This window comes from Pagrus pagrus, assembly GCF_965226575.1.
Source record: "Pagrus pagrus genome assembly, chromosome: 1".
NCBI classification, from domain to species: Eukaryota; Metazoa; Chordata; class Actinopteri; order Spariformes; family Sparidae; genus Pagrus; species Pagrus pagrus.
The window spans coordinates 8,971,872-8,985,923 of record NC_140185.1 but is presented as its reverse complement, the minus strand read 5'-3'; the positions used below and the strand labels follow the sequence as shown (position 1 = coordinate 8,985,923).

The window sequence follows — 14,052 nt, the reverse complement described above, 5'->3', positions numbered from 1 at the left end:
GGCGATAAGGAAATGTCCAGTTTATTAACAATTTGCTGAAAAGCACATTGCCAGAAATTATTCTGGCATCTGGGTTTGATTAGATAGATTATATCTTGTCTTTTTTTTGTCATTGTGGTCATTTTCAAAAAGAAAACTGCTGGAAAAATAATATAATTACAGTCCACAGCAGAGTATACAACTAGAAAAGTTTAATAATATGGTGTCTCTCTGCCTTCAGTGCAGTCCAACAGTACAAAAATAGAATTCAGTAATTTCTTTCCACAACATTTGTAAGCGTGAAACCACAGGATATTGATATGGTTGAGGTGACCTAACAGGTAGACCTGTTCTAAGCCAAAACATGATCTTTTCCTTAACCTTAACCAGATTATAATAAGCACAGCTGTGTGACAACATGAAATAGAAAATTTGACCTAAAGAAACGCAAAGTGTACAACACAAAGACATGAAAACTCTCAGCCTATCCATGGTTTGCAGATACGTGCACTTTATTTACTCTATAGACTTGTACCGACCTATATTTCAATTATTATGCAGGTTAGTTGATACATATCATGTGCATATATGATACATGCATGGAAGGTGGCCATCAAAACCTATTCAGTACAAAGGGATGCCGTTATTTTAAAATAATTTGGGAGCCACTGGACTGGAGTCCAAACTGTAGGAATAAAATATGAAAAAGAGGGCCGTGGGTTTTTTTTTTTTACTTCAAGGAGAGAGCATATTAGAGGAGGGAGATATGAGAGAGGGTATGATTCAGCACGAAGAGAGGGTGATGTCAGGTACTTCTTAAAAAGATGAGATTTTTAGCCTATGAAGGAAGATGGAGAGTGACTGTGATGTTCTGACTGGAGTAGCAAGGTCATTGCACCAACAGGGAGCCAGTAGGAAGGAGAGTTGAGTCTCAGTGGACCATTTACTTTTAATGCGTTCTCATTTGCCTCCACACAAAGCTCTGTCGAGGTCTTAAAAAGCCCTCCTGGTGCCGTCCACTCGTGTACGGCCACCGAGACGCCTCGGCTCGCTGAGAATGATCAGTGAGTACAGCTGAATGGCCTGCCAGGTCCATAATGTTTTGATGGAGTGCAATATGCGCCAATAGTCCACAGAACAGAGCAAATACAGATATCAGAGCATCTGAGGTAATCAATAAATAGAGAGGCTGCTGTGGTGCTCAGGGCCAGCGTATATATCTTTCTGCTTTCTGGGAAATATGGAGGTACATTTGCGCTGCGATGCTTTATCCTGTGCTCGCCGTTGATGTGGTCAAAACAGCCAGAATTGTAGAGCCATTAATTTATTATGAGTGTTTACCACCCCAAACATCAGCGCACATATTGCGGATCTCCCTCATTTGTGCAGATGGAATACTGATGGACAGATGCGGGCAGCTCACCACGGGTAATGCACCGCTGTGCTTTGTCAGAACAAATAAACAGCAAAAACACAGAGCAATTACATTTCAGGCTATGAAAGAAAGTGTTTTTCTAGCTCAACCTTAAAAAAATGATCAAATTAATGAGATAAATAATAAGAATGGTGGACTGCGAGGCTGGGATAAGCTCCAGCCCCCGAGTGGCCCTGAACAGAAGCCATCTGTGGTCACACTGAGACATGTTCAAGCGAGATTTTGAAGCAGGCGATCACAAACAATACAGGACTGCAGATGAATGGCCTCCTCGCACAGATGAACGGTTCACTTCTGAAGCAGAATTTTGGATTTTGTTGAAAAAACCAGAGGGAGAGAAGAGAGAGAAAGGAGAGAAGAGAGAACGGCGCTGAATAGCATCCATCAACATGCGCACCGTGTAGGAGAACATGGCTGAAGCTCAGCGAGAACTGAGAGAGCTGCATTATTCACACAGCTCTGCCAGTCATCGCTGTCACAGAGGACAGTGGGGTGACTCCTCCTACTTGATAATACATGATGATTGATGTTTTTCCAAACACAAAACATCCCACATGAATAATAAGTAGGAGCCTTTTTTAGAAGCCGGGGGGGGAGAAGGGGGAGGAAGGCGGGGGTTTTCGTGTTGGCGTTGTCGACAGGCGGTGATGGACACTGTGGGGGTCAGGCATACATCCTCACCTGGGAAGAGGTTATCTCTGAGGGAAATTAAGGGTGTGTGTGTGTGTGTGAAGGAAAGAGAGAGAGATGGGCCGACAGAGAGAAAAAAAAAAGTTTCCCAGCCAACGGCGTCACACAAAACGCCTCGTAGTATAAAGAAGGAGGACGCAGAGGAAGGAATTAGCTGCGTGCTGCTTTCAGTACGCCAACAGAGAGCACGTTTCGACATGATTAACTCTAATAAAGCTTAAGTAAAGCTCATGCTACCTGATCAGACATCAAACTGTCTGCCCCCTGGTCACCAGCCGATATCTACATGTAACAGCAGCAGCCACTTGATAATTGTTGCGTACTTAGTGAGCGATCACAAAGCACGTTATAATGAATAAAACGTTCGCAAAAGGCGATGCATGTAAATAGATGTAAATTGAGGGACGGTGCTCGAGGGGAAACATTCCACCAGGGGTTCATTTTATGTTTTTTCATGCCACCATGGAACGAATCGCAGCTTAAATAGGTGGATACATCCTTTTTCTCTGCTCCCCTCAATCTTCCAAATTTGACATGATAAACTGTCGCGCACAGCAGCGACACTGACTCATACTCTGCTGTATGAAAGCAGAAGCTCAACTAAATGTCAACAGAAAGTCCGCAGAACGCGGCCGCAAGGCTTTAAAGGGATCCTCTAATCCTGGCTGAAACAGCAGAGCCTTCAGTATTTTTCACCCCTCGATCCTCAATGCGTCTTTTGATTGTTAAAGGGGGGGAAGGTGCTTCATTAGTATGCATCTTTTAGGGCGCGAAGGCTGCCTGCAGATGCGGGAGTTGAGGTGGTGGGGGCGTGGGAGAAGCTGGGTCAGTCACATGGCCGAGGCTTCTCACAGCATCCCTGCATGAAGAGGATCTTAACGAAAAACCGCCGCTCTCTCCTCCTAATTCTCAGATGGCAGCCATGACCTACTTTCCACAAAGACAGGCTCATGCAAACTTGATGATATGCTTATAACAGAGGAGCCCGTCGTGCACTGCCTGAGGTGAGCCTCGCAATGCAGAGGCAGTAGGGGGTCTGTACGCCGAGGCCCAACTGGCAAGGACGCGCGTTAGCGACTCTGGGTGGTTACGACATATGCGCTATGACACCGACGCAGGACAGGAGTGGAGCTGTAACAGGGGTTGGAAGGTTGTCGAGATCACCTGAACCCGATAAGCAAAGTGCTTCATTTCAACATCATGTTATCGCCTCCGACAGGCCAATAATTAATGAATGAATCCGAATAGCTCTCTTATGAAACTACATGGCAGACTTCAAAAATGTCCCGCATTAGCAAGTACTGCAGCTATACTGATGATGGTCCTAAAACTGTTAGGTTTGAGGCTGAGTAAGCGGATTGCCACAAACACAGCATCTAATCATGTATTCTGCTACTTCTTACCAAAATCTTTGAAACTTCTAAAGGCATATAATTAAAGCTGGATACCCAATTTTGAAATGTGTCCACAGCAGAGAAAATCTGAAATCTCTGACTAAAACTGGCACCCTGAGCAGATTCCTTATCTTATTTACTTATTCTTTGATCAAGTCAGTTTTAGACTATTTTACTGAGCCATGGTTCTTTTATGTCCGTTTATGTTTAGATGCCCTTTAACATTTGAGACTTTAAGAAGTCTAAAAAAATGTCTAACGTTAGCAACTCGAAAGTTATTTTGTTAGCCGCAAAAAAGTTGTGTTGCGTCGGCATTTCTAAATTATTTTAGGATAACGACAGACGACCCCCACCCCTGCCACGGTCTGCTCACCCTGCTGCCATCTGGCACAAGATACAGCAGTATCCACGGCTGTACCGCCAGACTACAGAGCAGCTTTAGTCCTCAGGCTGAGAGACTCCTCACTTCATCCTCTGCACGCCACTGTATAAATTACTTATCTTAAAATAAAATGTAGCATGAAGAGACTTAAAGTCAAACTTTGCTTTCCAATCTTGGTGTAGCAAAATGAAAATGAATATATTTTTAACCTTTAAACTATTGTAGCTCATTGTGATACTATTATGTCCTGCTGTTTCTTAGCAAACTTCTGCAAACTCATTTAACTCTCAGGCTATTGAACACAGTGTTCCCTGTTTAACAGAAACTTTATGACCCATTTCTATATAAAAAGGTTTCACAGACCTCGCTAAAAATATAAATAACTATAATATATTTATGCTTGTAGAGTGGATCTTACGCATCGTCTCAAGCCCGGTGCAGCTAGTTTCATTGATTACAGTGGTTGCGTACAGTGTTGCAGCAGGCGATCCGTGAACGATCCGTCTGCATAGGTTACGTCTTCAATGAAGCCAGAGTGTCAGGCTGACTAACAATCCACCAATACTCAAAGGTTTAGTTGGGTGAGATTCCAAACGTTGTTTAGATCTAAACGGTCATGATACAAATTAAATGTTGCCAGTCTGAAACAGTGTTTTCTGATAAAGCTTGTGCACTGCTGCCTTTGTTTAGACATTTACCATTTGATTATTATGACTTTTTGTTAAATGCTTAAAAAAGGAGGTTGCAAATAGATGTTTGAGAAATATATCTCAACCAAAGGTATCAAAAGTTTTGTCAAAGGTATTGTTTTGGTATAAATACCAAACCTCAGGTACTGTATCAGCGCTAATGAAAGAAAAGTCAAACATTGCTCAGCCCTCCTTAAAAGTCAATTAATTAACCAGCTTCCAAAGAATTCATCTCAAATAAGGAGCAACAGTGCAGCAGTACTGCAGAACAGAGTGATATTTGTTTTATCTGCTTAGATTCAAAGAAAATATCCAAGGCTGATGTCAGACAGGTGTAAAGCTCTGAGCTGCGGTCTCCGTGAGCAGCTCACAGAGGGTAAGTGAGGTTCAGCTATAATTTATTTGTACCTTTAAATGATACCAACGCACCTAAAACTGCAGATCACACAAACAAACCCCACCAGGCTTGTAAAAACAACTCACCCCTAAAGAGCACAAGAAAAAAAAAAAGTAAAATGGAATAGAAACGACAGAGAGAGAAATATCAAGGTGACAAAGGAAAATAAATCAAGATGACAAACAGATTCAGGTGAGCTGGGCATCAGAAAGCGAGACATCAAAACTTCACACTGCAGAGAATAGAGAACAAAGGCACAGAAATGGATCAGGAGGAAGGAGCAGGAGGGGGGGAAATAAATAAATGTACTGGCAGTGAGGCGGGGAAGGTAGGAATGTTTCAGGGAGAATCAGAGTGTGAGTGCTCGCGGATGGAGGGGGCACACCACCCTGTACATCCATCTGACATCCCAGACTGGGGGGCGGAACAAAACCCTTTGACTGCGTTCCAGCTGACTGAGCCTGGGAAAACCTGGAAGGTGTCAGTTGCTTTTCCAAAACACATTAATCAAATCATACTTAGAATATCTGAAATTCACACAGTCTAGCCCAAAAGTGTGTTATTACCAACTAAACTAGATTATATTATAAAATGTTTGTTTGTTTATTCTGTTACAGCTCATATTGAGGAGGTATACTGTAGCACGTTCACTCCTGTCATGGCTGCCTCTCTTATCCTTTATGTATTCACTAATACTAACAGAATCCCCGTCTTTATCCTGCGGTCCAATTTCAGCCCATATTCGATGAAACGGAGCCCCAGGCTGAGAAATAAATACATTTTACAGCTCATTTTTTTTCAACACTCGGACTAATTAACAGCAAAAGCATTAATCCAAGCCTTGGCCTTTATTTGAGCATACATCCTACATCCAGGCGTTTAAAGGGACAGTCCACTGATTTTACATGAGAATCAATTTCCTCAACACAAGGAGAACTAATGAGCAGGAGATTAAACCGGGAGAGTTTTGGACAATGTCTTCTGTAGCTCACTAGAGATTTCAGCAACATGTTCTCACTCCAGACAACACAGCAGCCTGGTCAGTGGCCTCTCACCAGTACCCAAAAGTCATACCTGAGTAAATATATGGATATGATGTCATACAATTACTTTGGTAAAAATTATATGATCATAATGGGTATTGGATATTTATGGCCAATTTTTGGATCTTATCACAATCAGTATTTCTTTTTATGGCTCTGATGCAGCATGTAATCTGCAGAGTAACTGGTAACTGAAGTTATCAAATCTCATTTATGAGTAAAATGTGCAATACCTGCCCACAAAATGAAGTGGAGTGGAAGTGTGAAGTAGCAGCAAATGGAGATACTCAACTAAAGCACCAGCACATCTATAATGTACTTAAGAACCACACTTGAGTGAATGTACTTTGCACACTGAATGGCTCCTTTGTCTAGTTAGCAATAATAAATATACCACATCCGGGCAGACTTTCAAAATGAAGCTTGCTGGCAAACACGTCAGGTGTTATGACATATTATCACTTTTTACACTGTTAACATTGTGAAATGGTCGCGGTGTGGTGAGGTTTAGGCACAAACACCACTGGGTTACAGAAAAGAGCTTGCTTTGAGTTCTGTCACATCTCTTACCGAACTGACGCCTGTGTTATTTACACAGGTTACCATACTTATGTAACACAACTTAAAAACAAATCAGTCTTGACATCTGGTCACAAACATGACTCAAACATCAGTCTCCTGGATGGAGGGCCTGTGTATGACCCATCCATCCACCCACCAACTCTGACCTTTCTGGTTTAGAACACTACTGCACTGAGGGGCGCTTCCAGAAATGAAGCTTCAGGGGTGACGACAGCGTCATACTACTGAATTTGACACGTTTGGGGTGAGAACAGACTGATTTCAGACATTAACCCTGATGATGTCATCGAGCTTGAAAGCCTGTGATAGAAAAAGGAGTTATGGGGTTTCAAACAGGCTCTTAGGAAGGGAAATATGGAGTTGCATTATGGGAGCTACAGGGTCCATCTTTTTTAAGCTTGACCAAGTTTATTTACTTACATTCAGGATGTCTCAACCTGTGCTGCTTCAATTTCAATCTTTTTTTATGTGTCAACTTGATGAAAACGCACTCCCAAATTGCTGGAGTGCGCCTATCAATGTGCAAAAGATCGTTTTCATTACAGGGTCAACTAGTGCTCCAGCACTTTAGCAAAAGACTCTCAGTTGAACAGGACGTACTCCACTTCTGAAAACGATTCCAGCGAAATTCTATAAAAGTTAACGTATCAATTCTCATTCAGAAGGCTTACGCAAGAATCGCAGAGCAGATATTTGGATCTGCGGCTGCTATTGGCCACAGTCACACACTTATGTGGGCTGCACAGGAGTTTTAAGAGGTAGAGAAAGCGCTGAATTTATGTAATGCAGTAATGCTCGGTGTCTGAACTGGGGGACACTTTCAGCCCACGCGAGTCACCTATAAGCGGACCTTGGAAACATTCCTGTGTGAAACAGGTTTCTTTGGCAGCAGCAGTAAGCTGGCAGGTTTCACATGAAATGTGCGGCTGAAGGTGTCCAAAGATCGATAGATTCGAGCGGAGCTGAGCTGTTTTAAAAATGAAAAAGAAAAGAGAGAGAGAGAGCGAGAGAGAGAGAGAGAGAGAGGGAGAAAAAAAAAACTTCTCTTCAACTTTGCGAGGAAGCACAGCAACCGGCATTGAATGTGATGGCTGGAGAAATGTACAGTCAATAACACAGTGGATGGATGGATGTGACAGCTTTGATTTTCTTTTGCCCTTTTTCACAACACAGCCTGTCCTGTTAGACCACACACAACCTATCCCATGATCCTATTTATGGTATATTACAACTGAAATTGCGTTTTTCCACACGGAGGTCAGAGATCAGGGTCAGTCACAGGAGACTTTATCCTTCAGAGATTGCCTTCGGTTCAGCGTTACGCACAGAAATAAAACCCCAATCTGTTCCAGCGTCCTCTATCATGTGAGAGCGACACCTTCTATAAGTAAAAGATTCATCATGATGAATATAACATTACGATGCATTTTAAAGTGAAGCTTATACCGTCGGAAGTGAGGAAAAAACTCAGACTTTTATAAACTGGATCATCAAGATTTTAAAGCTATCAAACGATAAACTTCAAGCAGCATTTGGCAAAGCAGATAAACAGTAAAGCACTTCAGAGTGTGGAAGTCTCAGTCTGTTTACAGACAAACAGATGGCAATTTTACAAGTCCACATAAATATCTTTGATTGAGAAAAGAGTTGACATTGAAGAAGCCAAAACTATGGTACTTTTGGAAGAGCGTTCTCATTTCAAAGACAAATCAAGGACTTCTGATTTTAACACGCGCGATCAAAGAGAGCATCGCAGTAGGTCTTAATGCGATGTAGTGAAATCAAACAACATGTGACACAAGACATTTGAATGACAACAAAGAGGAAAATGGAGTCTGTAATTCTAAGATGGATGGATGGATGGACTCTCTGATTTTCTTATATCAGAGCATTAACGCTCTTAAATCTCAACATGTCCTCATGACCGGATGTTTGAAACTCATTTGTGAACTGTGTCGAGACATCTGGAGTTTTGAGGGACATGTTTGGGCGCTATACTGTAACGACATTGTGGATTTTTTAAAGTCCTCCTCTCTTCAAAAATGTGTTTTGCTTAATGATAGTTTACTGCGATGTCTGAGCTTCACTGCGGAGAATGATGAGTTTAACACTGGAATACTATTTTCAAATTCATCTGCTGAAGTTTCCATGGGCTCACTTTTAATTCTGTGTTGAGGCGTGGAAGTACGAGCACGCCTCTGACATCACAACCACACAGCCAACCATGGTCTAATATACAGCTTATATAATTGTACATAAACTGAGAAAGTTAATAGTTAAACTTTTCAAACCAAAGGTGAGGTTTAAATGAGCAATACGTATGAACGCTAACAATATGTAGTATCCGCTAACTGCTAGTAAGCTAATGAACTCAGTTAACTGTGTGGCTTGTGGTTGTATTAGCTGACTCTGCCTGAGTGAGAGCTCAGAGCACCCGAGAAGCATTGGTGTTGGCTAGGAGCTAACTGGTTAGCAAGCTAACTTCAATAGCACAAAACACACAAACATAGTATCTATAACATAACATAATATTCAAAACTGTTATTTCCTCACATTCAGTTGATGAGCCAGTTGATTCAAAGAAGTTTTTGAAATCTTACATATTGCACCTTTAAAGTAGAGAGAGTTTACTGGCAAACTGTGGGACTTAAAAAATAAACTTGTCTTCAAAGTCTTTTTTTTAATGGTGGTAAGTGGAACAGAAAAAGTTGTTAGACATATTCAGTATTCGAAATATGTGTAAATTCAGATTTAATTAAAGATTCTGTAACATTTGGTGTTCAGGCGCCCTGGAGGTATATTTCTTATCTTAAAAAATATACCTATATTTGTAACTACAGATGAGTTGCTGTAGGATTATTATGGGGATATGACATTTTACTGTTACAGTTGGCCTGTTACTGTTACTAATACCAATATTTCAGTGCTTGGCAACAGTCTCAGCAGTGACAGTGAATGCATGGATGAGGCTGAATACATACACGAACATAAGAGTTGAATGGAAGCAGACATTTTGACGCCACAGTGATGGGATTGGTTTGATACTCTGGCCTCTCCGCACAAACCTCGCTTTCAAAAGGTCAAAAAGAGGAAAACAAAACGAGGCCAGCGTCATCACCGGAGGTGGAAACACTGATTGGATTCTGCAAAAGCAAAAACGTGCGCACCTGCAGTCGCAGCCGCACTCACACAGACCTGTCAAACGCTTCAGCTGCTCTCAGAAAACCGTTTTTTCTTCAAGTATCACAGCAAGGCCTTATCTTATCCACTTCAAACAGTGATGCCTCTTGTGATGAATCTCTAATGTGAGAGAACTGGAAAACTATTATCTGGACTTGGCAGTTTTCGTTGGCTGGCCAATTGTGCCACAGTTCCTGCTCGCTCTGGTATTCCATCTCCTGTAAATTGTCCCCATCTCTACATGTTCCCCTTGTGATGAGAGGAATGGACCTTTTGATAGCTAAATTCATGCAACCGGCACCTTACAGAGAGAGAGGGCCAAGGACAATTTGTACCGTATGTGGCCTCCCTCCCTCGCCGACTGCTCGGTATTACTATGGATACCGGTGATTATTTTTAAAGAGCACGTTTCCTGGCCAGATAAATTAGCAGCGAGCAATTAACTGCTATTATTTATAAGATGTGATCGTTAGTGCGATTCAGTTAGCACACATTTTGTATACACTAAGTGACTGTTTGCCATATTTATGCCTTTAAATAACATAATTACAAGAAGTGAGCATGCATGGTCGACGATCACATCTCACCGAGAAGCGCACAAACCGTGAATCATCCGTGTGTGTCTGTGTGTGTCTGTTTGAATGTATATATTCCTGTCAGATGATGTGACATTGTGTCCGATAAGCTGTCATTGAGCTTGCTGGTGGTGTTGCGTGGAGCTTGCTGTCCATGCTGAGCAGGAAGAAAACAAGAGGGCCTGCTGGCGAGGGGCCATGAAATGCACAATTAGTGCTGGGTCAATTGTGTTCGGCTCTCTCAAAGGCAAAAAGGCAATCAATGTTTGACTTTGGGCTTATTAGGAAGTACATTTTGGGGCGTTTTTTCTAAAATGAGAATCAAGAGGCTGGATTAAGAGGTGGAGACGAGATGAAGAGCCGAAACAGGTTTTTACAAAGAGGACGTCTCCACCGATATCCCTCCGTGACCTCTGACCCCCTCTTCTCCTCCCTCTGAATGTCTCCAGCTTTTCCTCCCTCCACCATGATTTGAACTAAAAAAAAAAAACTCTCCCTGATAAAACAGTCAGGTAAATGACTCCAGTGTTGGCAGGAGCACTTGATTCCCAGTGCAGGGCTTTTAAAGAGGGTACCAGGCTACCCTCTAGTGGCACAGGGAGGCGATGAACCGTGTCACAAAATAAGTTGTCGTCTCCCTCGGAACGGATGAAGGGTGAACCGGATACCCGAAGTGATGGGAGGAAAAAAGTCCTTTGTGGCGTAGGACGACGCGGAGGAAGCCGTGCGGGGAATTCCAGTGCGTGAAACCGGGAGAGGTGTTTACTTTATATGCAAATCAGCCTCATCGACACCAGAGGTCTTATTTTAAAGGGCCTGAGCTCCAGCAGCCTCCTCAGAACACCCTTTCCTTTTCTTTTTTCTGACTTTTCAAGAAAGAAAGCTTTGATGTTGGCAGGAAGGATCGATGCCAGGGAGGGAGGGAGGGAGGGAGAGGATGCAGAATGAAAATGTACTTCTGGGGGTGTGTGGGTGTGTGTGTGTGAGAGAGAGAGAGGTGGGGGGGTGTTGGAGAGTCTGCCGTCATCACCGCTCCTGTGTTCTGTGTTTTAACATCAGGAATCCGCAAAAAAGCCAAAAGCATCACCTCTTTTTTTTTTTTAAAAAAAGGGGGGGAGAGAGGGGAGAGGGAAAAAAGCCACAAGTGACGTCTTCGAGTCGATCCCGCATCATCTGGACATGATAAAGTTTGTCGGCTCGCATCAGTCTCAGACGATGCGGGCTGAAATGTAACTGGTTGACCTTACTGCACCATTTATTTCTGTTTCATTTGGCACAATCTGTCGGAGCGGCTCGCTGCGGGGCGACGCGAGGACGGGAGAATCAAGTGTGCGGGTGATGGGAGCTTCTCCGCAACATCCGTCTGTTATGTAGGCCTGCGGAGCCGCTGCGGAGGGGAGGGGGGGGGCAACTTTATGGGGACACACGGGAGAGGGGGGACAAAATAACCCCCCCCCCCACACACACACACACACACACACACAAGGGTTCGAGATCAAGTTTGTCTTAACAAGGTTGCGGGAGAGGATGTGTCTTGTTGCGCGGGCACGACGCAGGGAGAGGGAAAAAAAGCGCATTTCACCTCGAACACGAGCCCCATTATCAAACACGGTGTTTTCACCAAAGGCCACTTCAGAGACTGAGAGAAGTGCAGGAAAGTGTCGGGGCGAGAAATGAGCAGGCAACAGATCCGATCAGCGCGAGCAGAGCAACAGACATCCTGAGAGCTCAGACTGAGGCTCGCTGAGGATGAGATCAATTAATGATTCAAAAAAATCCCCCCCCTCCTCTCCTCCACCCTCCATCCTCCACCCCCCCCCACAAAACGGAATAATCCGCATCTACTTACATAGAGCTGATGTTTTGGAAAAACTCTGCTATGTCAACGCTGGTCCCATTGCTCCCAGGGTCTTGCAGGGCGAGCAGAGGGAAAAACCTGCCGTTGTCGGACTTATTGCAATAGATCTCTGTTTGAGAGCAGCTGCAGGTCGGCGGGCAGTCCAGCATGGAGCTCAGATAGTCCTGGAAAATACTCATCAGAAACAAAACCCTCCACCAGCAAATCCGGATCGAGTGAAACCATAGATCCATGTCTCCGGACGAAAGGGGGGGAGAAGAGGTCCCGATGTCCTCTGGGTTAGAAACAGAACAGGAGAGAGGAGAGAGGAGGAGAGTAGGAGGAAGGAAGGAAGGAGGAGGACGGTGGTGCGTCTGTACAGAGGATGCTCTATGCGAGCGGCTCTGCTGCCGTGGATGGATGCTGTAGTGTCCTTGCGCGTCAGAGATTGGGTGAAAAAAAAAGGAGGAGGTGGGAAGAAAAAAAAAAAAAAAGAAACACCACGAGAAAGAAAAAGACGGGACAAAAAAGCGGAAATCAAAAATAAGAAGGCGAAATGACGTGAGGCTCCGGTCGTGTTTTCAGCCTAAGATGCATGGTGTTCCCCCGGAATGCCGTGCTGCTGCTGCCGCTGCCGCTGCTGATGTCGTCGTCTCTCTCCGAGCAGGACCAGGACGACTGGCTGGAGAGCACAGAGACACAAAATGAGAAGTTGGAGCGTCAAGTCCCTCCTACCGGCTACAGTCATACTGACACCTGCAGAAACTGCATGCAATCAACAGGGATTACAGCAGGACTTTTTACATGCTCACATACACAGAGACACGAGTGTGTTATGAGAGCAAAGTATAATAATAAATAAGTGATGGATCAATATTTATAACTGACTTAATAGAAGAAGAGCAATATACTTCAAACAAACAGGCAATCTGGGAAAATGTGTTAGATACAGGAAACAAAATCATTTACAACAACGTCAATAAAACGTCTTTATAGAAAGAATAGAGAAATAGAGAAAATACACATGATTGTTAGTTTCATTAAAGGGGCACTATGTCGTTTTGAAGAAGAAACTCATACTTTTAAACTCATAATTTTAATATCTGAGGTAATAATACAAACACAGAAATGTTTTGGGTTTTTTTCATAATTGAATAAACAAGCTGTTCACAGAGGAAAATATGGTCTCCAGAACACTGTTTGAAGCCAGAGAGGTGGCAGGGTCCGCCACCTATCAACAAAGTAAAAACAGTGTGAAATTGTGTGTTATGCTTGGCAGCAGGTGTTGGTAGGACCCAGAAGCAGACACCAAGACTGAGGAAGGTTTAAAGGTCTTTTATTGAATCGCTGGGTGGAAGGTGTCATGATGAAGGCAGGGTGAGGCTCGGAGAATGACTCTGCTGGTGTAGAGAAAGATCATAGTGGTGCAAGTGGAGGACTTGAGTGAGTGAACACAGAAGCTCAGAGGTCTGAGGAAGCTGGTTCCAGAGTCCACACTCGCAGGCAGGAAGAGAGGGCGAAATTAGATTTCTTTCCAAAAAACACTAGAAACAAGAGAGGCTCGAGGAACACGAGTGCCGCTGGAGGACCGTGTACCACGTCTGGTTGACGAAATAATCTGGCAGCGAGCAGAGTGAAGACCAGGGTTCTTAAGATGGAGCTGATTGAACCAAATGCACTGCAGGTGTTTGAGAGAGTCAGCTGCTCCATGCCAATCAGGAAACAACGGCCAGCTTCTCCGGAGCACATCTGCAAACACACAAGCGCAGAGAAACCACAGAACAGGCCACTACACAATCCGAATCAGGAAATTGTGTTGATCTTGAAGGCTGTCCATCAGCACCCGCAGGTGAAGCCGGCTGCCACTGA

General features: G+C 43.7%; 1 protein-coding gene across 3 annotated transcripts in view; it reads right to left on the bottom strand.

The window, feature by feature from the left end:
• The window catches only part of ntrk3b (neurotrophic tyrosine kinase, receptor, type 3b), a 201,173-nt gene extending 188,295 nt beyond the window's left edge, over nt 1–12,878 (bottom strand). Inside the window, exon 1 of one of the 3 annotated variants that reach the window (XM_084361104.1) lies at nt 12,196–12,878. In XM_084361104.1, the coding sequence (XP_084217230.1) occupies nt 12,196–12,437 (242 nt within the window). In that variant the 5' untranslated portion in view covers nt 12,438–12,878. The remainder of the gene's footprint in view (nt 1–12,195) is intronic. The other 2 variants (XM_084361103.1, XM_084361105.1) reach the window with 2 other exon arrangements.
• Nucleotides 12,879–14,052: the final 1,174 nt, after the last annotated feature.